The sequence below is a fragment of the Mustelus asterias genome, chromosome 14 (genome assembly GCF_964213995.1).
Source record: "Mustelus asterias chromosome 14, sMusAst1.hap1.1, whole genome shotgun sequence".
Lineage (NCBI taxonomy): Eukaryota > Metazoa > Chordata > Chondrichthyes > Carcharhiniformes > Triakidae > Mustelus > Mustelus asterias.
In genome coordinates, this window is record NC_135814.1 from 86,288,486 (window position 1) to 86,315,050 (window position 26,565).

At 43.5% G+C, this 26,565-nt stretch overlaps 1 protein-coding gene across 1 annotated transcript in view; it reads right to left on the reverse strand.

Annotated features, from left to right (window-relative positions):
- Window positions 1–1,501: 1,501 nt before the first annotated feature.
- kcnh3 (potassium voltage-gated channel, subfamily H (eag-related), member 3) overlaps window positions 1,502–26,565 on the reverse strand; it is a 717,440-nt gene continuing 692,376 nt past the window's right edge. Inside the window, exons 14-18 of the mRNA XM_078227725.1 lie at window positions 13,936–13,998; window positions 8,647–8,681; window positions 6,232–6,240; window positions 4,184–4,230; window positions 1,502–2,263 (exon numbers count right to left, since the gene is read on the reverse strand). Coding sequence (XP_078083851.1) covers window positions 1,502–2,263; window positions 4,184–4,230; window positions 6,232–6,240; window positions 8,647–8,681; window positions 13,936–13,998 — 916 coding nt within the window. The remainder of the gene's footprint in view (window positions 2,264–4,183; window positions 4,231–6,231; window positions 6,241–8,646; window positions 8,682–13,935; window positions 13,999–26,565) is intronic.

Below are 26,565 nucleotides of genomic sequence, written 5' to 3' on the forward strand. Positions count from 1 at the left end.
ATTAAATGAGAAAAAGGATGATGGTACAGGTCTAAAGGGTAATAGGATAAGTAAAGAAACAAAAAATAGATTTAGGAGAGATGTAAATGGGAAAAACAGAATCATTACCAACAGCTGCCAAAATTACCGTCCAGAAACAAAAAAAAACAGAAACACGAGGGCAGGGGTTGTGATTGGAAATTGTTGAACTCAAATGCTGAGTCTGCAGGCTGTGAGGTGCCCAACTGAAAATCAGACAGATGTTTTCTTAAAATTCTCAGCTGAGTTATTTTCATCTTCCAATAAGTGCAACGTATTGATTGCTGCTGCAACACCAGGTGAATAAACCAGGAGACGGACAGATCCATCAGTGGAGTTAATTAATTTCAAATACAGTGAGATTTGAACGTGTGCCCATTGAACAGAAAATCACTGGCCCCTGAGCTGTTGCTCCCTCAGCAGGGGAATACAGTCTTCTGCAGCTGGCAGAATTGGCTGCCAACCCGCATCCTCAACTTCTTAATTTTACTTTTATTAAAACATTAAGGGTAGAGATTTTGGCTTACAAATGCAAACTTAATTCGGTACTTGCAACATCCATCAAAGCAATGAAAATATTTTCAGTGTAAAGTTATCTAGTTCAACCTCCAATGTATTATCTTTATAAGCATTGGAGTAGCAGACTGCAAACAAAATGGCAAGTCACACATGTTAACCTTGGCCTATTTGCAGCTAAACAAATCCAGTAATATGCATGGTTGAAATATCCCACATGGCATATGTTTTGTGTGTTTTTTTCCATCACTGCTGTTACTGTAGCATTAAAATTAAAGTTTGAATCACATGGACTAGAAATTAATTCTTCTCAGAGTGCGTCACCTTTAATAAATACACATTCAGTTGCAAGGTTCCCTGCTTATGCCACCTTAGACCCATATGCATCATGCATAAATATATATATGTATATATTACATGCAATTAATTTGATCTTTTAAACCTGGTTAATAAACATGCTTGTCTCATTATGCAAAGAAAGGAAACATTAATCTGTATAAAGATTTTCTTTCATGTAACAAAGGTAGAAAAATAAGTCCTTTTTTCAGTTATGTATAATCAGTCAGTTCCAACACTTTATAGCGGATTTGTATTCTGTATTTATACACATTGGCTCATTCAAAAGAATACATGCATAGAAACAAATCGCTAAAAGATCATGCCTGTATTCCATTCTGTATTTTACACTAACTTTGTTCCTTGAAAGGCATCCCATGACAGTGTGGTCTATTCACTTGTTGAAGTTATTTTATCAGGTTGCACATTCTTGCATCAGTTCAGAGGTTCCATAGCTTGCAAGTTGTCTCCAAATATCAGACATTTCTAACAAGCGTCCACTTCCTTTTAGTCTCCCAGAGCAAAAAAAAGTTTCTTTTTTTTAGATTCAGGACCAAAACAACAAGCTTTTCTAAAAAAAGTATTGGTGTCACTGACATGGCCAACTTTATCCTTCTTCAGTCTCAGATCTTTATACATTTGTCCCTTCATCATCAATGAATTGAATCGAATCACTGCTCGAGTCCTCAGTACATGCCCTTATCAATTCAAAGGAACATGTTTCTGGCCTTTGTGGCTCCCTTGCTAACCTTATGCTGTAGGGGTTTAGGAGTTCAGCCACCGTATCTGGTAAGCGGTCAGCATCTGCTGGGAGGGAGAGTTTTGCCAGCGGTGCCTTGTTTGGTCTGGCATTATGTTCATCGGGTTGTCTGGCCTGCTGTAAATTGTCTGATGCAATGCGGGGTGAAGAGACAAGGTGCAATAAATCTTCATGAAGAAATTGTTCATGAGTTAATTGGTTAGCATCCGGAGTCGTGGACTGATTCAGAACCTGGACAGGTTCACTACCTCCATCATCTGTATGCTGGAATGAATCCATTAAAAGGGAGTCCAGAGATAATGAGGCTTGAACAGTCTGTACCTGTCCCGATGGGCTGTTCAAATTTGATATTGATGACCTTGGGGGATATGGGTTGCTATCAGGCCACGAACCCCTCTGCTGAATGTTAGGTCTCAACAAAGTGGGCAAAGTCTGAGCTGTAGAGGGAGCCTGTGACTGGATTGTGCTGCTGAATCCACTGCTGTTGCTGTAGATGGCTGCAAGACTGGGGTTCAGTGTGAGCTCTGGAGTGGGAGGGACATTCTTGTGGGATGTCAGCAAAGGTTTCAGGAGTTGCATCATATCTTGCAGGTCTTTACTTAGCTGGGTGACTTGCTGTGAGAGATTCGACATCTACAAGATAAAAGAATCCCACTACTGAAGCAGATTATTCGTAATTACAATTCACATTAGAACATTTTGAGTGCAAGAAAATGGCTTAATATGATACATTCACTAAAATTAAAATGGTATCCATTTTAAAATGTGTTAATGCAGGTAAAATGAAAGACTAATTTACATTGGGTTTAAAGTCCAATAGAGACTAAAGTCCTGTAGGCGACTAAGAAAAAAAAATTGAAAATTATCATGACATCTGAGTAATGGCCCTGAAGTTGCTGAAAACTTTCACTCGTATAGTGCAGTGTGATAACCCCCACAAGGTCCATGGGGAATCACTGATTGATTTCCCTCCGGGGTTTATTGAGTATGAGTTCCCCTGATAACAGGGAAAGGGGTGGCACAGCTGCCTTAGCGCCAGGGATCCAGGTTCAGTTCCGGCCTCGGGTATCTGTCTGTGTGGAGTCTACACATTCTCTCCGTATCTGTGTGGGTTTCCTCCCACAGTCCGAAAGATATGCTGGTTAGGTGCATTGGCCATGGTAAATTCTCCCTCAGTGTACCTGAACAGGCGCCGGAGTGTGGCAACTGGGGGATTTTCACAGTAACTTCATTGCAATGCTAATGTAAGCCGGCTTGTGACACTAATAAATAAACTTAAACTAACAGACTGTGGCTTGCCCAGCTGGAACTCATCACCTGAGCCTTTTTTAAGGCAGGCCCAGGACTGTGCCTGCTGAACTGTAGTCCCAGGCAGGGACTTGTGTGTGTACACCACGGTAGTGATTTTACTTTGCATTCTATAATATACTATGTTTCTTTCCATTCGGGCTTTCTATGTCATTCTATGCAGAAGTTCCAGGAAATTATGACATGAATAGATTCTCTCATCCCTGCCCTAAGTTGTTGGGCTTTTGTGTTGCTCCACAGAGACCCTCATTAAAAATATTTAACTGCTGATTATCATCATATCTCTACCTCCCACCCATTTTGCTAAATTAACAACACTGTGATTGCCACAGCCATTTGGACCTGGAGGGCTCAGCATTAATAAAGTATGCAAACGCTTCACAAATAGTCCAAAAATAACATTTTACTGACTTGTTCCATGAACATCAAAAGCTCAATTAAGTAAAAAGTGTTTTGAGGACTAAGCTTGTACTGAATTACCCGACTTGACCTAAATTCAACCAGCAACTGGCGAGGAATCACACAAAGTTCGGGGGACAATCTTTACATACAGTTCCCTCCTTAACACTGATTTAAGGATTTACAAAATCAGCAATCAAATAAAACGTGACCACGTCATTCCATCCGGACATCACGTGATTTTTCTCTATGCTATCGGGATGAAACAATTGGTCCTAAATGTGCCCCTGTTAAGTGACCCATTGTCCCATTCTGTTTAGGGCCCAGGTACCTGTGGCAGGTTCTAATTATCGTTTCAACAAATTGTGGCCTGATTTCACCATTGGAGAATCAGTGAACACATTGGCCTAATGTATGTAAACTTTTCATTTAAATTTAAAGCTAATTAAAATCTGAGACATAGATAATAAGAGTTAAATGAAACATTTAAGTTAATCTACCTATAAAATAAAGTGGCACCAGCACAAGGGAAGAAGCTGAGTGGTGAGTAGCTGGTTTTGGTTAAGCATTATGCTTATTGCTCCTGTACAGGGCAAAATTCATTTCCATTTATGAGAGATAGTTCTTACCCCAACCAGCCTTGGATCACAGAAAGATGTCTGTCTCTTATAATATTGTAATCCAGTGAGGGAATGGGGGGTGAGGGAATGGGGGGTGGGGGGAGGGGGGGGGGAGCGGGCAGAGTTGGGTGTGGGGGGGTTGGTGGTGATACAGGGAAGAAAGAGACTGGTTTGTCATCATTTAGTGTGAAAGGTCTTGAAGAAGTTTGGAAGTCTTGTGACTCACCTCGTGATTAAGTTTGGTGATATTTTGCTTGGTCTCTTCAGCCTCCCCTGGAAACAAAGCAAACAGAGATTCAGTCAATTGTGTCATGGGAACCAGAGCAGCACCTGTGATGGCCAATAGTCACTGATAAAGTTGTTGAAATTGGAATCAAACCAAGCTAAGATCCCAGTACAAATATTACACGCGATCAAATTCCAAGAATCTAAAATAACATTCCCATTTAAAAAGTAATGAACCTACAGTTGAATACCAATAACAGAGGGGCACCTGTGGGACTTGGCTTCATCCTTCTCCCAGGCAGCCTTTTGTGAGATCCACAGTAAATAAATAATTCAACATAACTACCTCTTAAAATTGCCTCTCTGTTCATTTATTTTTGCAGACTAATAGTTTCCCATCATTATAATGCATGTTGATCGTTTCTTTTTGCAATCGGTCTGCAAGCTGCACTGCAAAGGTTGCCAACTTCTGTTACATTCATTCCTATAGGTTTCTATCATATTAACACCTGCCTTCAAAGGCCTTGATCTAAGTCGTGGGGGACCACTAGTCACCCAACATATCCATCCTTCCAGCATACTGCCTTTCCAAGCAGCATGGTTTTGATTGTCAAAACAACAGTTTCCTATTGTCAACATTTTCATAACTAATAACCTAAAGTGTTCAAAGAAAGCAGGAAGAAAGTTTTCTTTAATAACCATAATAATACAGGAACAGTATCATATTGGTACTGTTACTGGACTAGTATTTCAGACACCCAGACCAATGCTCTGCAGGCACGAGTTCAAAATGCCCCCCAGGGACAATTTAAATTCAATTCATTAATAAATCTGGAATAAATAGTCAGTCTCAGTAATGGTGCTCATGAAACTACTGGGCTGATGTAAAAACCTCTGTTCACCAATGCCCTTCAGGAGCCCCATCCTTCATGTCCTTGATGTGCCCTACATGTGACTCGAGAGCCACAACAATGTGGCTGAAATGATAAGCAAGCGACTCAGTTGCATCAAGCCACTACAGAAAAGTTGAATAAGAATAAAACAGTTCTGTATCGACCTTGGTACCAGAAACAACAACAGAGTAATAGAGGTGTACAAACACAGAAAAAGGCCCTTCGGCCCATTGCGTCTGCGCCAGTCAAAGACAAACCATTTAACTATTCGAATCCCATTTTCCAGCACCTGCCCCATAACCTCGTATGCCTGGGCATCACAAGTGCACATCTTAAATGTTATGAGGGTCTCTGCCTCCACTGCCCTTTCAGGCAATGAGTTCTAGACTCCCACCATCTTTTGGGTGAAAAAGCTTTTCCTCACTTCCCCTCACCCTAAATCTATATCTCTGGTCATTGATCCCTCCAACAAGGGGAAAAGTTTCTTCCTTTCTACTCTATCTAATTTTACTACATCTCAATCATGTCCCCCCTTCCGTCTCCTCTGCTCCAAGGAAAACAACCCAGTCTATTCAATCTACCTTTATAACTGAAACTCTCCAGCCCAGGCAACATCCCGGCAAATCTCCTTTGCATCCTTTCCAATGTTATCACATCCCTCCTGTAAAGCAGATTCCAGAACTGCACGCAATGCTCTAGCTGTGGCTTAACCAACATTTTATACAGTTCTAGCATAACCACCCTGCTGTAAAACTCTATGCCTTGCTAATAAAGGCAAGTATACCATATGTCTACTTAACTACTTTATCCACTTGTCCTCCTATCTTTAGGGAACAGTGCACATACATATCAAGGTCCCTCCGATCCTCAATGCTTCCTCGGGCCCTGCCGTTCATTGTGTATTCCCATGTCTTGTTTGTCCTGCCTAAGTGTATCTTCTCACACTATCCAAATTAAACTCCATTTGCCATTGATCAGCCTATCTGACCACTACATCCACCTGTAATCTAAGGCTATCCTTCTCACTATCTACCACCCCACCAATTTTCATATAATACGTGAACTTACTGATCAATCCTCCTACATTTCAAACCTAAATCATTTATATAAACTACGAACAGCAATGGCCCCAACTTTGATCCCTGTGGGACTCAACTGGACACATCTGCTTCCTGCACTTGGCCAATTCTGGATCCAATTTGCCAAATTTCCTTGGATCCCATGGGCTCTTTCCTTCACTATCAGTCTCCCATGTGGGACCTTATCAGAAGCCTTGCTGAAGTCCAAGAAGACTACGTCAAATGCATTTCCCTCATCGACACACCTGGTCATCCCTTCGAAAAAATCAATCAAGTTGGATATCTGGCACTGTGGGCCATCAGCAGCAGCAGAATTGTTTTCAACTGCAATCTGTACAACCACAACCTCCCCATGGTCTGGTATATTCCTCACACTATGATTACCATCAAAGTCACCAACCCTGATTCAAAGAGGAGTGCAGGAGAGCACAAGGCATATCTAAAAATGAGGTGCTAACCTGGTGAAGCATAGTGGAATCAATATGCTGAGACAAAGCTAAGCCAGCTCACAACCAATGGATCAGATCAAAGCTCAATACATTGCTGATCCAGTCGTAAATGGTGGTGGACAACTAAACAACAAGTCAGAGGAGGAGGCTCCAAAACATCCCTATTTCCAAAACTGGCAAAATCCAGCACAACAGTTTGAAAGACAAGACTGAAACATTTAGAACCATCTTCAGCTGAAACTGTCAAATAGATGACCCATTAAAGTTTCCTCCTGAGATCCTCTGCTGTCACAGATGAAAGTCTTGAGTCAATTAAATTCACACTACCCGATATGAAGAAATGACTGAATACAGCAAATACTGTATACAATAAAGGCTAAAGGGTCCTGACAACACTCATGTAGTAGTGTTTTAGAACTAGTCATGGTGTGAGCCATGTTGTTCCAGTACAGCTACATCAGTAGTACTTACCCAATAATGTGGAAAATTTCCCAGGTGTATCCTGTCCATAGAAAGCAGGACACATCCAATCCGGCCAATTACTGTCCCATCAGTCTACTCTCAACTATTAGCAAAGTGATGAAAGTTGTCACTGACAATGCTATCAAGTGGCAATAACTCAGCAATCACCAATGCTCAATTTGGGTTCTGCCAGGGTATTCGGCTCTACACCTCATTTCACCCTTGGTCCAAATATGGACATGAAAATGGACAAAAAAGCTAAATTTCAGAGGTAAGGTGAGAGTGATTGCCCTTGACATCAAGGCAGCATTTGACTGAGTGGCATTAAGGAGTCCTAGAAAAATTGAAATAAATGCATATCAGGGACAGAACTGTGGAAGAGGAATTAATTCAGGATTGCATTGTTGTAGGAGTCTTGGAGAAGATTTTATCAGATTTTCTACGCTCGAGGGAGGATTTAAAGCCATCATTGCTTAACAAAGCAGGCAGAAGAGAGAAAAGAAAATTATGTATTTATTTGGGGCGATGGAAATTTCATGGAGAGAAACTTCATGCAGTTTGTAGGACAAGGAGTAGCAGCAAAGCTACTCAAAAACAGGGAAAGAGCAAAGAGGCATGGTTGCTGCCATTACTCAGTGTTTTCACTGTGGCAGGAAAAGATTCATCGGCATGAAGAATTTTCTATCAAAAATGCAGAGTGCCATTCCTGTAAGAGGAAAGGACATTGAACGTCACAGCAGAAAAGCTTCTAACTCAGAAATCGAAGGAGAAACTAAATAAAGCACGTGGCATTCAAGAAATGGAAGATGCAAAGGACAATGAAGTGCCTTTCTTGGGAGAAATTGCAGAATCAGATGGGAACCAATGGAGAGCAGACATTATGGTCAATGGACATAAAACAAACTTCATATTAGATATTGGAGCAGGAATTTCAGTTCTTTCAGACACAGCAGTGGCTATAGCGAGAATTCCTTCAGTCATCAACCATACAACTCCACGGCCCAGGTGGCATTCAATTAAAGGTCAAGGGACAGTTGACTGCTACACTTCCGTATAAAGAAAGATAAATCACAAAAATCTTGTACATGATCGATTCCCAGCTTGGGTCACTGTCTGTGTGGAGTTTGCACATTCTCCTCGTGTCTGCGTGGGTTTCCGCCGGGTGCTCCGGTTTCCCCCCACAGTCCAAAGATGTGCGGGTTAGGTTGATTAGCCATGCTAAAATTGCTCCTTAGTGTCCTGAGATACGTAGGTTAGAGGGATTAGCGGGTAAATATGTGGGATACGGAAGTGGGGCCTGGGTGGGATTGTGGTCGGTGCAGACTCGATGGGCCAAATGGCCTCTTTCTGCGCTGTAGGGTTTCTATGATTCCATGATCCAAAACCAAGTATCTTTATTATTAAGCTAAAAGGTTTGCACTGAAAGTAGCAACAAAGGTGGAGAAGGTAGTCAAGAAGGCATACGGCATGCTTGCCTTCATCAGCATTGAGTTTAAAAATTGCCAAGTCATGTTGTAGCTTTATAGATCCTTAGTTAGGCCGCACATGGAATATAGTGTTCAATTCTGGTTGCCACACTACCAGAAGGATATGGAGGCTTTGCAGGGGGTACAGAAAAGATTTACCAGGATGTTGCCTGGTATTGAGAGCACTAGTTATGAGGAGAGGTTGGAGAAACTTGGTTTGCTCTCACTGGAACGACGGAGGTTGAGGGGCGACCCTCAATCTACGAGGCTATGAGGGGCATGGACAGAGTGCATAGTCAGAAGCTTTTTCCCAGGGCGGAAGAGTCAATTACTAGGGGGCATAAGTTTAAGGTGCAAGAGGCAAGGTTTAAAGGAGATGTATGAGGCACATCTTTCTACACAGAGGGTGGTGGGTGGAACTCGCTGCTGGGGAGGTAGAGGAAGCAGATACGATAATGATTTTTAAGGAGCATCTTCACAAATACATGAATAGGATGGGAATAGAGGGATATAGTCCCCGGAAGGGTAATGGGTTTCAGTTCAGTCAGGCAGCATGGTCGGTGCAGGCTTGAAGAGCCAAAGGGCATGTTCTTGTGCTGTAATTTTCTTTGTTCAAATTTACAACTCATCTATGAAGTAGAATGAATTTGGAAATCAAGACAAACCAAAAGAATTCAGGACAAAATTTCCAGACTTATTTCGAGATCTTGAGAAGGCTGAAACAAGTGTTCTGAAGTGGGAGCACCAAAACCAAACAAAATCAAGTGAAAACCTTGAGAAAACCAGGCAGAAGATTTTTCATAAATCGCAAGTGAAGGAATCACCGGTTAAGTAAGAAATAGATGGATAAACCTGAGCACAACAAGAGAGACAAGCTTGATTGAACAAAAAGACATAAATGTTGTTGAAGATGTGGTGTTCTACCACACAATCTCCACCAAAGAACAAAGAACAATACAACACAGGATAAGGCTCTTCGGCCCACCAAGCCTGTGCCAGTACGCAGTTTCTCTCCCTCTGTTTGCCTCCCATTCATGTGTCTATCAAGAGACACCTTGAACGTTGTTAACATGCCTGCTTTCACCACCTCCATGGGCAGTGAGTTCTAGGCACCCACCAGCCTCTGAGTGAAAAACTTTCCCCGCACGGCTCCCCTAAACGTACCCCCTCTCACCTTGAATCTGTGCCCCCTTGTAATCAACGTTTCCATCCTGGTTAAGAGCCTCTGACTATCCACCCTATCTATGAACTCTCATAATTTTGTAGACTTCTGTCAGGTCCCCGTCAGCCTCAGTCTTTCCAGTGAAAACAATCCGAGTTTATCAAACCTCTCCTCATACCTAAAACCCTCCAGACCAGGCATCATCCTGGTAAACTTTCTTTGCACCCTCTCCAAAGCATCCACGTCCTTCTGGTAGTGTGGCGACCAGAACTGCACACAACATTGCAAATGTGACTTAACTTAAAAAGTTTTATACAGCTGTAACATAACTTGCCAACTTTCACACTCGATGTCCTGGCTGATGAAGGCAACAACACAGAAGCTGACTCAAATGCGACAGGTACAAAAAGTGGATGAAGAATGTGCTCAAATTCAGGAATACTGCATAAAAAGATGGCCAGAATACATTTTAAATAAGCTCATTTTGAAGAAAAACTTCAAGCAACAAAGACATTTCAGTGTTGTGGATGACTTGCTGATTTCTAATGAGAAATTGGTGATGCCTACAGTCCTTCAGTGAAAGGGAGAGGGATATGTAGGCATTACAAAGTGTTGTGCTAGACCTTGAAGTTCCGTTTGTTGGCTAGGGATCTCAAAATCATTGGAAGAAATTATTTCAAACTGCATCGTCTGTGTGATCCATTGCCAGGAACAAATAGAACCACTGGTGTAATGGTAACTTCGTTTTCATCCAGGCCACAGGAAAGGTTTGAAATGCATCTTTTTAAGCTCAAAGGGAAGATATTCCTCTTAGTTGTTGACAATTCTCCAGATGGATTGAGAGTCAGTGTTTTCATTATCCCACCTCAGAAGCCTCGGCATTTCAGACCTCATCATCAATGGCCCAGAGTTTGCCAACATAAATCACGAAGGCTAGCTTTTGAAAAAATACTACATCTGCTATAACTTGTGGAGACCAGCTGGGAGCCTGTCCTAAACACAAGCACAGGAGAAAAGGAGAAAAAATAAAAACAAACTGCAGAAACTACGGGGGACTTTCTCATCCTGTCCACCATGGGAATCATAACAGGCAGAGAACAGACCATGCAAAGGTCCATTGACCTTGGGCAAGATTTTCCAGTTTTGGGGTGTGTGCGGCTGGAAAATCTTGACCTACATGCCAGGTGACCTGGGGAGAAGCACCATTGCAGAGAAGCTGTCCCAAGAAGCAGGACACAGGCAGGGGACGGGGAGAATGTCCCAAACAAAGAAGATCCCAAACCAGGAAATGGGTCAGAAACAGGTTCCTGAAGAAGTTCCCAGGCAAAAAACAAGGACAGAGTTCAGAAACAGTTAAGTAAATCTGAGAAAAAAAAGAGCAGAGCAACAGGCTCCAAATTAAAGAGAGAACTGCGGGGGGCTGATTTGAAGCAAAGTTGTCTCCAGAGAAGCATTGAAGATCTGACAGGGCAGTGAAAGATTGGTGACTTGTGTTGCAGGTTGTAAGGACAAAGATTTTATTTTGGAGCAGTGCTGTTCTTCAGCATGGCTAAAGATCTGAAAGCGTGCTTGGAAGGTAACATTTGAGTGTACTCAGAGATCCAGGGAAAGGAATCTCGGAAGGTGGGATTGAAACCCTGGTGGTGGATTTTTGTTGAAACTGCCTGAGTGTGAGTGATGCTTGGACAAAATTCCAAGGCAAACTCTTCAAGTGTAGAGATTGGAAACCCTCATGAGAAAGACAAATTTTCAGAAAGACCAGTTGACTCATGGTGTGACAAGTGTCTGGATGGATAGCTGAGAATCCATAGAATCTGCTTTTGGTCACATCTGTCATTTGCTTTCGCCAGTTGGTTCACAAGTACCGCATGCAGTTTACCCTAAATATTAGAGTATGTGCTAGGTATGGTAAATTATTCCATTGTTCTGAATTTGTATGTGTCTGTAAGGACAGGGCTGGGGAGAAGGAATTGTGAATATTTGAGTAATTTTCTTGTGTTTATATTGAGATTTTATTTATTACATGTTTTATTAAAAGTTCCTCAACAGACTCCTGTGAATTTGTTAACTAACCTTCCTCCAAGGTTCCTTAACAAAAAAGTTAGGATCTATCAAGTCAGGTTTTATTCCGGGATCTGATTTCATACAATCTTAGAATCCGTATAGTGCAGAAGAGGCCATTTGGCCCATTGAGTCTGCACTGACCCTCTGAAAGAGCACCCTACTTAGGCCCAATCCCCCGCCCTAACCCTGTGCATTGATCATGGCCAATCCACCCAATCTGCATAGCTTGGCCACTAAGGGGCAATTTTGCATGGCCAATCAACCTAACCCGCACATCTTTGGACTGTGGGAGGAAACTGGAGCACCCAGGGGAAACCCACGCAGATGCCGGGAGATCATGCAAATTCCACACAGTTACCCAAGGCCAGAATCGAACTCGGGTCTGTGGCACTGTGAGGCAGCAGCGCTTACCACTGTGCCACTGTGCCGCCCCTTGTCCAATAGTAGCAACAGCTGGGATCATAACAATATCTACAAGGGGAGGCATTGGCATGTTGATATTGTCCCTGGATCGTAAGGCTGTGGAGGACACAGGTTTGAATCCCACCACTGCAGATGGTGAAATTTGAGTTCAATAAAGATTATAAGTTTAATGATGACCGTGAAATCATTGTCAATTGTTGTAAAAACCCATACTATTCACAAATATCCTTTGGAGAAGGAAATCTGCTGTCCTTACCTGGCCTGCATGTGACTCCAAATGTGGTTGACTCTTAAATGGCCTCTAGAGAATGGACCAGTTACCCAGATGATCGGGAAGATGATCTAAACAATGAGCTGATGATTTACAGACTACACTATCGTGTTTGAGAGAGAACATAGAAAACTTGTATCTTATACATCCTCAGAGAGCCGAGAACAAGGTCAGGGTGATTGATGAAACCACCACAACCTGTGAAACAGGATGAAGGCAGAGATGTAGGATGCTGCAAAGAGTATATTTAATAGAGTCAAAGAATATAGACATAATCAGTGATTTACAATCACATGGCAGTGTGCTGAGAACTGGTCTATGTGAAGCCTCATGCTAAGCCTTATACTGTACATAGTTAGAAAAATGTTTAATAAAAGTTAAAGCTAAAGTGCTTCCAGCAGTCTCTATTGATTCTAACCAAAGACAACCCAAGACCCACAACAATGATAACAGATCATCAACGTCCTGGGCTTACCGTTGCCCAGGCATACAAATATTATGGCTACAAGAACAGATCAAAGGTTGTGAATTCTGAGGCAAGTAACTCACCTCCTGACTTCCCAAAGCCTGTTCACTATCTACAAGGCACAAGTCAAGAGTGGAATGGAATACTCTCCACCTGCTGTCATGAGTTCAGCTCCAACAACACTCAAGAAGATCAACATCATCCAGGTCAAAGCTGCCCACCCACCATCTTAAACATTCACTCCAGTGCACAGTGGAAATAGTGTGTCCCATCTACAAGATGCATTGCAACAACATGTCAAGTGTCCCGTGACAGCCCCTAAAAAGACAAAGACAGTAGATGTGTGGAAATACCACCATTTGCAATTTCCCCTCAAAACCACACACCATCCAGACTTGAAAATATATAATTGTTCCCTCACAGTCGCTGGGTCAAAATCCTAACTCCCTTCCTAACAGCATTGTGGGTGGCACTACATCACTGCAATGGTCCAAGGTGGTGGCTCACCACCATCTCCTCAGGACAATTAGCGATGGGCAACAGATACTCGCCTTGTCAGTGATGCTTACATCCCACAAACAAAAAAGGCTCAATCAAGTTAGTTAAACGAAATTTGCATTGAACAAATATATACTGACTTAATCCACACTTGACCAAGTGACTGCTCATATTGCCTCAGATTATCATCTCTAAAAGCTTTCCTACCACCGAGGTTAAACCGACTGGCCTACGATATTGATTGTGTTTTATTATTTAAAAGCCAAGATGAAAGGTTAGGATCTGTAGAGCACACCAAGGTCATAAAGAGCAAAAATGAAGATGAAGTAAATTGTATGAGTCACAGGGGGAGAAAGGAGAGGTGGTAGCAAATAAAGATGTCAACCAGACAGGACTTGGCAGGTTACTGAGGAAAAACATTTGGCATATGTCACAAAGTATTTTGATAGAAATAAACTGCTATAAGTTACATTTACCTGAGTTTAACTGAGAAAGGCTGCTGTCTTCATTTAGTTGTTTTGTGCTGAATTCAAATTTCTGCCTGGCTGGTGCACTGTTGTCAGTTTCAATTCCGTCTACAATCCTGTCAAGGCACATCATATCAAGCATAAGTTTAGAGAGAAAGCTGGAAACAAGATTAAATTATTAATGTTGATATAACCATTTTCTGTGGGCCAGATCTGAACCTTTTGCTGTAATATGATGGTGTACCTCTGCAAAACAAATTTAAATTACAAAAAAGGCTGTAAAAATAAAAACCCCGTTGATTATGACGGGAGGGAGGGGTGGGTGATAGTGGGAGTCAGCACAACGTATGAGCGGAAACTCTGCTGGATCATTATTGGTACACTGCAGTTGTTAAGTGGATACCTGTACAGTTCCTGCTTACCAACTAAAATCAGCTCAGTAAAAAATCGTGACTATAACAAAAGTAATTGGTTCATTAGCTGGTGTAAGGGCTCCTCCTTTTAGCAGCAATGCTTAATCAGCTTTGGACGCAAGGTTCTTGCTGAAAGTCCCACATGAGTAACAAAGGGCCATGTAACAAGCTCAAGCTGTTCACAGGAAAGCCAAGCCTTCCATTTGTTTTCCATTACAGCTTAATCAGTCCCTTTGCACACATGTCATGGAAAGGTTTTCTCTCCACTCCAAACTCATTTTACAATTCAATCTACTCTGACTTGGCGTGCATGCTGAAGGAAATGAAACAAATCCCAAAGTCTACAAATTAATCTGTGTGCGGAGCTGTCCTTTGTACTGTGGAAAACATCATTTGAATTTCCAAAACATCTGATTTTCCCTTCTGATAAAGAACAATTTATAAACTTCACTTGCAGAGGTAAGGGACCTAGATTACACCACCAGCTTTATTTTGAAGGCTATATATTTGATCTCCCTGGAGATTATTTATCATTTGTGGTGCACTTCAGTTTTCCACTCTGCCACTGATGGAGTTGGTGGGAGACTCAGTTCATTCACCGGGTCCGGTCTCATTTAAATGCAAGAGAAAAGGGCCCAGTGCTAATCACCTGGCTTAACTCATTTTTTTTGTGTGTGTGGGTGGGGGGGGGGGGGGGGGGGGGGGTGAAATCTGGTGGATCCGCCATCAGGTTATCAGGTTTTATCAAGAAGATTCAGTTCCGGGAAGGGGAGCATGCATTACTGAGGTAGTAGACAGAATGGCAAATGGCCTGGGCTCTTTTAGGTTTTCAGATACTGCCATGGAGGTCCTTACAGGCTATGCAAAAAGTAGGAAAGAGGTCCTCTTTCCCTTCAAATGGATATCCCAGGAAAATAATGGGAAATACTTCAGAGAAGTGACAGGAAATATATTGCAAACATAGTAGCAAGCTGGCAGTTTTGAAAAACATATAATGACCTTACTAGGATGCCAAGTATGATGTTTTTTCACAATCTTTGACTATCTACACTGGTCTGCAATGCTAAACCTTCGTTCTAGTGCTTAGAATTCTTCCTACCCCAGCTTCACAAATCTTTCCACGAATTGTGATGGGACACTTCACTACACTTCTTTCTGCTTGCACTCACAGATGTGGCATCACACAATGACCTTCTCCTGTTGTCTAAACTTGTTACTTGTTTCTCTCAGGATACACACTATGCTGTCTGCAACAAGGCACAGACTGATTCACTGCCTGTCTTTTTGCAGTACAAATAATAAGAAGGCTTCGAACTGGAGTTGCAAATTTTGATTCCAATAGAGGAAACTACTTATCAATATCATTATATAGAACATAGAACATTACAGCACAGTACAGGCCCTTCGGCCCTCGATGTTGCGCCGACCTGCTTTGTAGGTGTCAAAGAGGTTTTGAGTCTTGTATGGCTGTACGTTAACTGCTTATTAATAACACATAACATTGTGTGTGTGTGTGTATAATATATATACACACATAAGGTGTAACCCAAGCTAAGAGCAAATTTCATGTTTGCTTCAATACCGGTCTCTGACCCGTGCATAACTGACTCTAGACTCAGGTCATGTGTCTCTTTCCAACACACTGTGGGTGGTGCTGTTTCTCAGTTCCACATTAACCCTTGCTATGCCAGATACCCTTATCCTACACCTTCCTCCAAGTCTTTACCCAATGGATTTACATTACAATCATCCTACCCCTTCTCTCAAATCCCTGACTTTCTAAATACAGACTGTCTGGAGGTTTGACAATTCTTCCAGATGTTGTTCTCGTTACATCTGGAGGAGTGGTAGGCTCTGTTGATTTGGGAAACCTTTGTTGATTCAGAGTTTGAGTCACAGTCTGTGTTTCTAGCACTAGATTGTCTTCTTCTAATATGCTTTTTCTGCTCCTTGGAGTTCGACTTCTCTTTATCAACTCCCCATCTGCTCTGCTCAGGCACCACAGGCCTGTCCTGTTCTTTCCAAAGTGTTTATTCCATTCATTCATGGTACAGCCCAGTTTTTCTTTTTTCGTATGGCCTGCCGTGATCTTTGTGGGAGTTGAAGGTGTCTCTCCCTGTTGTTTGGATGTTCCTCATCAGTGGGCTCACCACACAGTTTGGGTTTTATCGCAACACTGTGTACTTGCATGCGTCTCTATGCCTCACTTCCCTGGACTCTGGCAAGCTGATGGTTGCTAGTTCCTTGCTCCAGCATCATCTTGCAGCTTTGCACATTGGCTAGAAGTTGCAGTGTCTGTGTCACACTGTTTACAGGCAGTGCAACAGCAATTATTAGAGCCTGGGGTTGGGATGCATTCTTCTGTTGCTGGTCATTTTCCTGTGTATCTGCCACTCAAGGTACAATGATAATTATCTGAAGGCTTGGCTGGTCTGACCAAAGAAGATCCCCTGCCACCTGCAAAGAAATTGGGCAAACCCACTCCGCAAAGAATGATGACAATTCAGAGCTGAAGTCCCAGTTGAGAGTCTTTTTAGGGGTGGGCCTCTCAAGAACTTTCAGTTCTTTGTAGTTGATGATTGAGGTTGTCTTGACATCTTCTGCTGTTTTAAGAAGGCCAAGAACAATAGAGAGATTGCTGCTCAAGAGAGAAAAAGATTGGTTTTAGATGAAGTAAGTGACTTTGAATATCTGTTTCTCACTGTACCTTTGCGGTCCTAGGATCATGCCTATGACTGAAAGTTGGATTCTTCGAGGCGTGTTATGTGGTGTGTCTTGTTCATAGCCAGAGGTCTCTCACCCATGGTTCCTTATGTGAGAGGACCTTCACACTGGCTCCTATGTCCAATTTGAAGTTGCTGAGGTGACTGTTTACGGAGATGTCTGCATTCCAAGAAGACAATCCAAGATCCTTGATCACATCCAAGAAACACTTTTGAGTCTCCTCCTGGTGTGTTACCTCAATCTCATGGATTGTCTTGGAATCCTCTGTCTGTCTGGGTGCCTTAGCTTTGCATAGCTTTCCGTTGTGTCCCAGGAGGTTGCATTTAAAACACTGCACTGAGGTTGTTGGACATTGCTCTTGTCTGTGAGGTCATTTGGCTCCACCCACTCTCCTGTGGTTGGGTTGGGTAGTGCCATCCTGGAATCTTTCTGCCCTCTTGTTGCTTTACCAGCTGGACAGTTGGTTGTTCTGTATCATGACTTGTTTTCACCACATGAAATGGGTTGGTGCTATTGGCAGATTTCAGACTGACTATTTGGATGGCTTTTCTAGAGGCAGATCTTCTTTGGCCACTTGTATGTGAGAAAAGATACTGTCAGCCAATCCGTCAATAATTCTGTCCCTTTGAATTCTGACATAAAGTGTTATTTTATAGATGTGTCTGTAGTGTAAGTCTAATTTTAAAATGCTGTTGGGACCAGCAGAATGGAGCACTAACAGATTTAGGAGTAAATCCTGCTGGTTTTTTCTGCGGAGTTTCAAAATGAATCTCCCACACTCTGTGCACTGCTGAGTGCACCAGAGTGAATTATGCGAAAATTCAGTCGGTTGGAGAGACTGACAGCAAAGTGCTGAGCGGGCCACTGTATAGTTGATGATTGAGGTTGTCTTGACATCTTCTTCTGTCGGTGCCGAGATTACCACATGTACAGTAGTCCAACACTGCCTGCCTCCTGATCGCTGGACAGCCTGGTCGCTGGCCAACCCTTCGATCCCCGCATTGCTGTCCGTACGATCCCCCCCATGGCTCGATCACTAGCCACCCGAACATGTCCAGGCCAGCCTCGACCCCTCCCCCACCCTGCAGCCCCAATCACCTGATCCTCCCCCAGCTGGCAGCCCTAACACCCCCTGCAGTCCCGACCCCCTCCCCGCCCACAGTCCTGACCCCCCATGCCAGCAGTCCGACCCTTTCTCCCATCCGCAGTCCCGACCCACCCCCCCCAAGCAGTCTGACCTCTCCACAGCGGTCTGACCCCCCCACCCCAAAGCCCAGCCCTGACCACTGACCTCCCTCCTTTTGTCACTAGTTCCAGTGCAGAGTGGCAGCGGGACCCACCCACTACCACCGATCTCCTCCCAAAGGCACTGCCCCCATTAGGCCCCACCCTCTTGGCACTGCCCATCAGGCAGTGCCAAGATGTCCCCTTGGGCAGTGCTAAGGGACCCAGTCTGGCATTGCCAAGGTGGAAATGCCCAGCGGGCACCCCCATCTCCGGGCCTCGACGGCCTCCCCTTCACTCCAGCGGGGTCTGGCCACAAGTGGGGAGCTATAGTAAACCACTCTGGAGTGAAATACCCCTGGCTGGAGGTGGGGAGAGGGGGGCGGGTAGGAAAGAGGCTAGTGGGCCCGGAGATTTCAATCCTGGGCCTCCTAATTATATGTTAAACATATTAAAATACTCGTTTACATAATTTATTCAGCTCTGCACCGATTTCTGGCACGGAGCTGACAGTGCCGGAAATCTGATTGATGGAGATGTGCGGAGACCTGTGGCGCCTAGCGGGAAGCATGCAAAACAACCTCCGCTTGAGTCTCCCAGCCCGCTGCACAAAAGCCCCCTTAAATACCAACACATTCACTCTTGATCTGCACGGGTGGCACGGGGTACACTTGCAGTGCAAGAGCAAATCAGAGGGAGTTGTTTGTGCCAGTTTAAGGATCATGTGGATCAAATAGAGATAAAACACTGATATCAATCTGCTTTAGGATCTATTTCTGCACTAGAAATATTATGCAGTCGTAGAATCATTATAGAATCTCTACAGTGCAGAAGGAGGCCCTTCAGCCCATCAAGCCTGCACCGACTACAATCCACCCTCCTCCACCTCCACTCAGGCCCTATCCCTGTAACCCTATCTTGCTAGCCCCCCTGACACTAAGGGGCAATTTATCATGGCCAATCAACCTAACTCGCACATCTTTGGACTTGGAGGAAACCAGAGGAAACTGACGCAGACACGGGGAGAATGTGCAAACTCCACAGTCACCTGAGGCCGGAATTGAACCCAGGTTCCTGGCACTGTGAGACAGCAGTGCTAACAACTGTGCCACTGTGCCGTCCCTGAATCCACTGAACAATGAGGATAGCAGTCAACGTCTAGAAACAAGTGGTCTGTCCTTTTCAGTACAAGCTCGAGAGCCACGAGGCAGGATCTCAAAATACAATGTAATAAGTGCCTCTAAAGGAAGGTAAGTAGTTTACAAAAGTAAACATTGGTTTAACTGTGTAAACAGTAGCAGCACAATCTCAGTGATGTAGAAAATATAGCCCAATTTAAAAAGAACACTTGCAATTGTGCCACAAAACACAATTCAAAACTAGAAAAAGGTTACATGCAGATAAAGTCTGAACTGATTCCTTCATATTTTTATTGACCCAAACTATTTATCACTCAGGATTCTTCTGAATGTTTATAATTTTGGTCTTTGGAATAATTTACACCTGTTTGCTGTATTTTCTCACCATTTATGGATACACATATGTAAAGGGGATGGAAAATGTAGATTTGTCAAACTCTCTTATAGGTCTCACTCATCACTGGGTGACATCAAGACATGATGTGGAGATGCCGGCGTTGGACTGGGGTAAACACAGTAAGAAGTCTCACAACACCAGGTTAAAGTCCAACAGGTTTATTTGGTGGCACAAGCCACCAACTTTCGGAGTGCTGCTCCTTCGTCAGGTGAGTGGGAGTTGTGTTCACAAACAGGGCATAAAAAGACACAAACTCAATTTACAAAATAATGGTTGGAATGCGAGTCTTTACAGGTAATCAAGTCTTAAAGATACAGACAATGTGAGTGGAGAGAGGGTTAAGCACAGGTTAAAGAGATGTGTATTGTCTCCAGACACGACAGTTAGTGAGATTTTGCAAGCCCAGGCAAGTCATGGGGGTTACAGATAGTGTGATATGAACCCAAGATCCTGGTTGAGGCCGTCCTCATGTGTGCAGAACTTGGCTATCAGTCTCTGCTCAGCGACTCTGCGTTGTCGTGTGTCGTGAAGGCCGCCTTGGAGAACGCTTACCCGAAGATCAGAGGCCAAATGCCTGTGACCACTGAAGTGTTCCCCAACAGGGAGAGAACACTCTTGCCTGGTGATTGTCGAGCGGTGTTCATTCATCCATTGTCGTAGCGACTGCATGGTCTCCCCAATGTATCATGCCTTGGGACATCCTTTCCTGCAGCGCATCAGGTAGACAACGTTGGCCGAGTTGCAAGAGTAGTACCGTGTAACTGGTGGATGGTGTTCTCATGTGAGATGATGGCATCCGTGTTGATGATCCAGCACGTCTTGCAGAGGTTGCTGTGGTGTCGTGGTCACTGTTCTCCTGAAGGCTGGGTAGTTTGCTGCGGACAATGGTCTGTTTGAAGTTGTGCTGTTGATTGAAGGCAAGAAGTGGGGGTGTGGGGATAGCCTTGGCGAGATGTTTGTCTTCATCAATGACATGTTGAAGACTCCGGAGAAGATGTCGTAGCATCTCCGCTCCGGAGAAATACTGGACGACAAAGGGTACTCTGTCTGCATGTCCCGTGTTGGTCTTCTGAGGAGGTTGGTGCGGTTTTTCGCTGTGGCACATCGGAACTGTCGATCGATGTGTCGAGCGCCATATCCTGTTCTTATGAGGGCATCTTTCAGCATCTGGAGGTGTTTGTTGCGATCCTCCTCATCTGAGCAGATCCTGTGTATACGGAGGGCTTTCCCGTAGGGGATGGCTTCTTTAACATGTTTAGGGTGGAAGCTGGAGAAGTGGAGCATCGTGAAGTTATCCGTGGACTTGCGGTACAGTGAAGTGCTGAGGTGACCGTCCTTGATGGAGATGCGTGTGTCCAAGAATGCAACCGATTCCAGAGAGTAGTCCATGGTGAATCTGATGGTGGGATGGAAATTGTTGATGTCATCATACAGTTGTTTCAGTGATTGTTCACCATGAGTCCAAAGGAAGAAAATGTCATCGATGTATCTAACGTATAGCATCGGTTGAAGGTTCTGTGCAGTGAAGAGGTCTTGTTCGAACCTGTGCATGAAGATGTTGGCCTATTGAGGTGTGAATTTGGTCCCCATGGCTGTTCCGTGTGTCTGGATGAAGAACTGGTTGTTGAAGGTGAAGAAATTGTGGTCCAGGATGAAGCGGATGAGTTGTAAAATTGCATCTGGAGATTGGCAGTTGTCGGCGTTGAGTACTGAGGCAGTTGCAGCAATGCCATCGTCGTGGGGGATGCTGGTGTAGAATGCCGAGACATCCATTGTGACAAGGAGTGCTCCTGGTTCAACTGCTCCACGTGTGCTCAGTTTCTGTAGGAAGTCCGTAGTGTCGCGACAAAAGCTGGGGGTTCTTTGTACAATGGGTTTCAGGATGCCCTCGACGTTGCCGGAGAGGTTCTCGCACAGGGTGCCATTGCCCGATACGATGGGACAACCGGGTGTGTTTGCCTTGTGTATCTTCAGGAGGCAGTAGAGATCTCCAACGCGGGGAGTACGTGGGATGAGAGCATGGACGGTGCTCTGAAGGTCCGGATCAAAGGTCTTGATCAGAGTGTTGAGTTGACGGGTGTGTTCTTTGGTCGGATCTGCGGGTAACTGTCTGTAGTGTTCCTCGTTGTTCAGTTGTTGGTACACTTCTTTGCAGTAATCTGTTCTGTATGACGATGGCCCCTCCTTTGCTGGTTTGATGACAATGTTGCGGTTGGTCTTGAGAGCGCGGATGGCGTTGCGTTGTGCTTGGGTGATGCTCGGGGCTGTCTTGTGAGTGTGGCTGATGAATCTGCCATTGACGCTCCTCCTGATGGCTTGGGCATACATGTCAAGCCGAGGGCAGTGGCCTTCCGGAGGAGCCCAATTTGACTCCTCATCAAGACCACAGATTACTTGATTCAGTCCATTGCACCACGCGGACCTAAGTTTAATGCTATGGCAACAGTTGGTTCAACAGTCTATTGTTGCGCTTAGTGAAATTTACGTTCATTGAGGTAAGCGGTATAACAATCAAAACTTATATTTGCATAGTGCCTTTAATGTAAAGAAACATTCCAAGGCACTTCACGGAAGGGCTGGAATTCTCTGGCTGTTCATGCCCTCACTGACGCTGCAAGTGAGGATGGAGAATTTGGCGCTCAGCCAAATTTCTGTTCACCAAACTACATTAGAGCAGATGACAAAAAGCTTGGTCAAAAGGCATGTTTAAAAGAAAGAAGTGGGCGAGAGAGATGGGAGAGGTTTAGGGAAGGAATTCCAGAGCTTAGAATCAAGGTTACTGAAGGCACAGTCACCAATGATGGAGTGATAAAATTGAGGATGCTCAAGCACCCAGAATTGGAGGAGCACAGAAGGATTGCAGGCTAGAGTAGATTGCAGAGATTGGGAAAGGTCAGTCTCTGGAAGGATTTGAAAACAAGAGTGCAAATTTTAAAAGCAAAGTTTTTTTTTAAAAACCAGGAGCTAGGTCAGGGAGCACAGGGTGAATCATGGGCAAAAGGTATTTGGTGTGAGTTAGCATATGGGCAGCAAAGGTTTGGATTACCTCAAGTTTACAGAGGGTAGAAAGGGATGACTTTTTTTTTCCACTTGCTGTTGGCAAGTGTTAGGATAGACCAAGCCCATCTATAGTAGGGATCAGATTCAGTTTGAACATTGGGTTTAAACATTTCAGTGTTGGGACTTTCACCACCCACTCTGCCTTTTGTCCTTTAATTACTGTGTTTTGGCTAGTTTTGTGTTGTGGATCCACACTTAGAAGGAATGAATGGGAGAATTTTCAAACATCCAATGCATAGGAACCTGTAGCCAACAGAGGAAGCAGCTTTTGTGCAATTTTCGAATCCAGATCACAGAACCTGTACTGCCCAATCACACTCTGAAGACTTGGAGCATTCATAATTTAAACATACAAACAAATAAAAACAGAGAACAGGGATAGGCCATTTCATCAATCCAGATCCAGATCCAACTTTACCCAATTCATTTATTCTTCTCTGGTTAATCTGCAAGGTTTCTCCCAGGCTGCAGAGGTAAAACACTTCAATATCTACTTAACTTTTACAATCTCCAATTTACAACTCTGAAATGACTATGGTCCCAACAGCTCAAGAACCATCAAGATCTTTGTTTAATTTTCAATCAATTACTAACCATATACTTGTTGCAGCTATTTTAAAGGAATTAATTGGTATAACATTAAATGCTGGCAGTTGTCATGCTTTTATAATTATATAAATGCATCAATCACGCATAAGGGATTGGATAAACACATAGTCAGTTCCCTTATTAATTCTAGGCACATGTGAACAGATATACAAGGGTATAAAAATTGAAGGCATCAGCAGTAGAACTACTTGTGTGCTCTGTTTAAAAGCAAATGTGAAACTAAACTGGATTGCATGACACACTTCCTTCTAGTGATGTCATGCTGTGATCTTTTAAAGGCATATTACAGCATCTCCCTTTATTTTTAAAGATACTTCACCTTCCAAAGAAGCATAACTACTTACAATACATGTTCATGTTCAGTTACCGTTGCATATGTATGGAACAGATGAATCTATGAGTTAGGTGGATTAGCTATGCTAACTTATCCCTTAGTGTCCAGGGATGTGTGGGTTGGATGGATTAACCATGGTAAATGCACATGTTACGGGGATGGGTCGGGGGTGTGCTTGGATAAGTGCTTGCAGACTTGATGAGCTGAATAGCTTCATTCTGCACTGAAGAAATTCTATGGCGTCTCTATAGAGTAAAGGTAACCTGCTGATATACCCAGATCCTGAAATGGTAACCTTGTCTGGAGATTTCATCAATTGTCCTTGATGCAATAGGAGTGCATGGTAGTTGAGGATCTGGAAAGAATCTGATTTGCCCTCGGTTATGCCTCACCATTGCACCTTTGTTGTAATGACTTCATTCTGAACAAATCCTTGTCACCCCAGCTGGTTGCCACATACATTCCGTGGGATCTTGGGTGCGATCGTCCCAACTTGGCAATTTTGTACCTGCATTTTTATCATTTATGTTTACATTCTTGCAATTTTAAAAGTTGCTCTCACATTTCTGAGAGAGTAGAATGGGTGAGAGTAGGTAAATTGGTACACACTAGCCTGCCAAACATGAGCTTGGCCAGTGACGGAATTGTTGTACTTAAAGGTTTTGCTCTCAGATGTAACATTACACTGTTTAGATTTTGCTTGGTCTGTCTACATTTTAGGCTGAGGTATTTGATTATCTGAATCATCGGTTCATTAGATCTAGCGGTAATGAGAAGTAACATGATTGATGTTCCACTTCTCTCATTTTTCCTGATGTGGAGTTGCCAGCGTTGGACTGGGGTAGGCACAGTAAGTAGTCTCACAACACCAGATTAAAGTCCAACAGGGTTATTTGGTACTCACCTGATGAAGGAGCAGCGCTCTGAAAGCTCGTGCTACCAAATAAACCTGTTGGACTTTAACCTGGTGTTGTGAGACTACTTACTGTGCTCACTTTTCCTGAAATGGCTAACCAATAAATTGTGGATTGTTATCCACAATGAAAACTCTAGGTACACCAAATAAACTGAAAATAACACTTCAGAGTGTGTATGACAGTTGTGCTGGACATATTGTGCAATTATTGATCAATAGGGTACTTGGTAAAGTGGTCAATGATGATGAAGTCAGTGCCATGGACATGAGAGTTGCATGCGAATTTGGACAAAAGATGCATAGAAATTGCATGTGAAATAAGTGGCTCATTATGCCAACTTGGCATATGCTCTTGACATGCCTTACAACAACTTCAATGTCATTGTTCATACGCAGTCAATAGACTGCCTCTTTTGACTCTTCTCATCCAATCTATGGCATTGTGTGAGTGGTGAAGTTGTTGAAGAATATCAGATCACAAAGATTCCGGTATGATGACCTGCCTGCCTTTAAAAACAAATCCACGGGAGATGCCTAGCTCATTCTGGTAAGGTCAACTTGGTCTCATGTATTCATGGACATGCTGAATTGAATCAGGCCACCTTACACAGTGATGGCTTTCCACAGCTTCTGTAGTATGGAATCTTTTGCCGTTTCTTCTGGTTACTGATGGCATTTGTGTTATGCAAGATGTACCAGATCAGTTGACAGATTTGCATTCTCATGCAAGCATAATGTCATAGCTGCCTTGAAACTGCCAATTTTGTCAAAACATTCTGGATACTTCGATGTTTAGTCATGACCCGAGGTGAGTGGAGTAGTTTTGGAGGTTGATCTGCCTTGGGAAATCTGACTAATTCTATGGATTGTCAATAGTGCAAAGTCACAGCCTGTTGGTAGACCTTTGATTTCCAAGCCTTTAGTCTCCATGATGTAGAACATCTGTAACACTCAGGGGGTTGATTGTACTTGTACTCCAAAACTATGGAAACTGTACTCATAATTAGTGACCTGTATGCTGAAAATTTCACAGTAGCCATGATCCTCCCTCTCTGTAGTTACATGACTTTTAGAATTCACGGGGTAATATGTTAACATTTGCCCCTGTGACAACCATGACCAATAATGAGTAGTTACCAACTTTCTTAGGGCAGATAATTTGAATCTTGCCAAACACTTCTAATGATGTGACAGTAGTGGGTGGCATGGTGGCATAGTGGTTAGCACTGCTGCCTCACAGCGCCCAGGACCTGGGTTCAAATCCAGCCTTGGGTCACTGTCTGTGCAGAATCTACATGTTCTCCCCATGTCTGTGTGGGTTTCCTCCGGGTGCTCTGGTTTCCTCCCGCAGCTCAAAGGACCTGCTGGTTAGGTGCATTGGCCATGCTAAATTCTCCCTCAGTATACCCAAACAGGCACTGGAGTGTGGCGACTAGAGGATTTTCACAGTAACTTCATTGCAGTGTTAATGTAAGCCTACTTGTGACACTAATAAACTTAACTATGTTTTGCCAATCGTCTCGTGTATATGTTTCTGATGGGATACCAGATTCTTAGTGCTTGAAAGTACCTATAATGTACAGCTTGTTTGGATCAGTGCATGGCTATTTGTAGCTGCATCAGCCTTTGCTCTAGTGCAGTGCTTATACCAATTACCTTTCTTGCAACATACCTTGTAGAATTGATTGAAAGCTAGGCAGTTCTATGCAGAATACCACACCTTCCATATATCTTGCTAGGTTTGTGTGTATTAGTAAGCCTGTTAACAATTGAGGTTGTGCTTAGGAACTGTAAGCATTGTCAATCTGTGAGGATCGCTTCGTACTTGCGTCGATCCTGGAGTAGCTCTTTGATGCTATACGTTTTT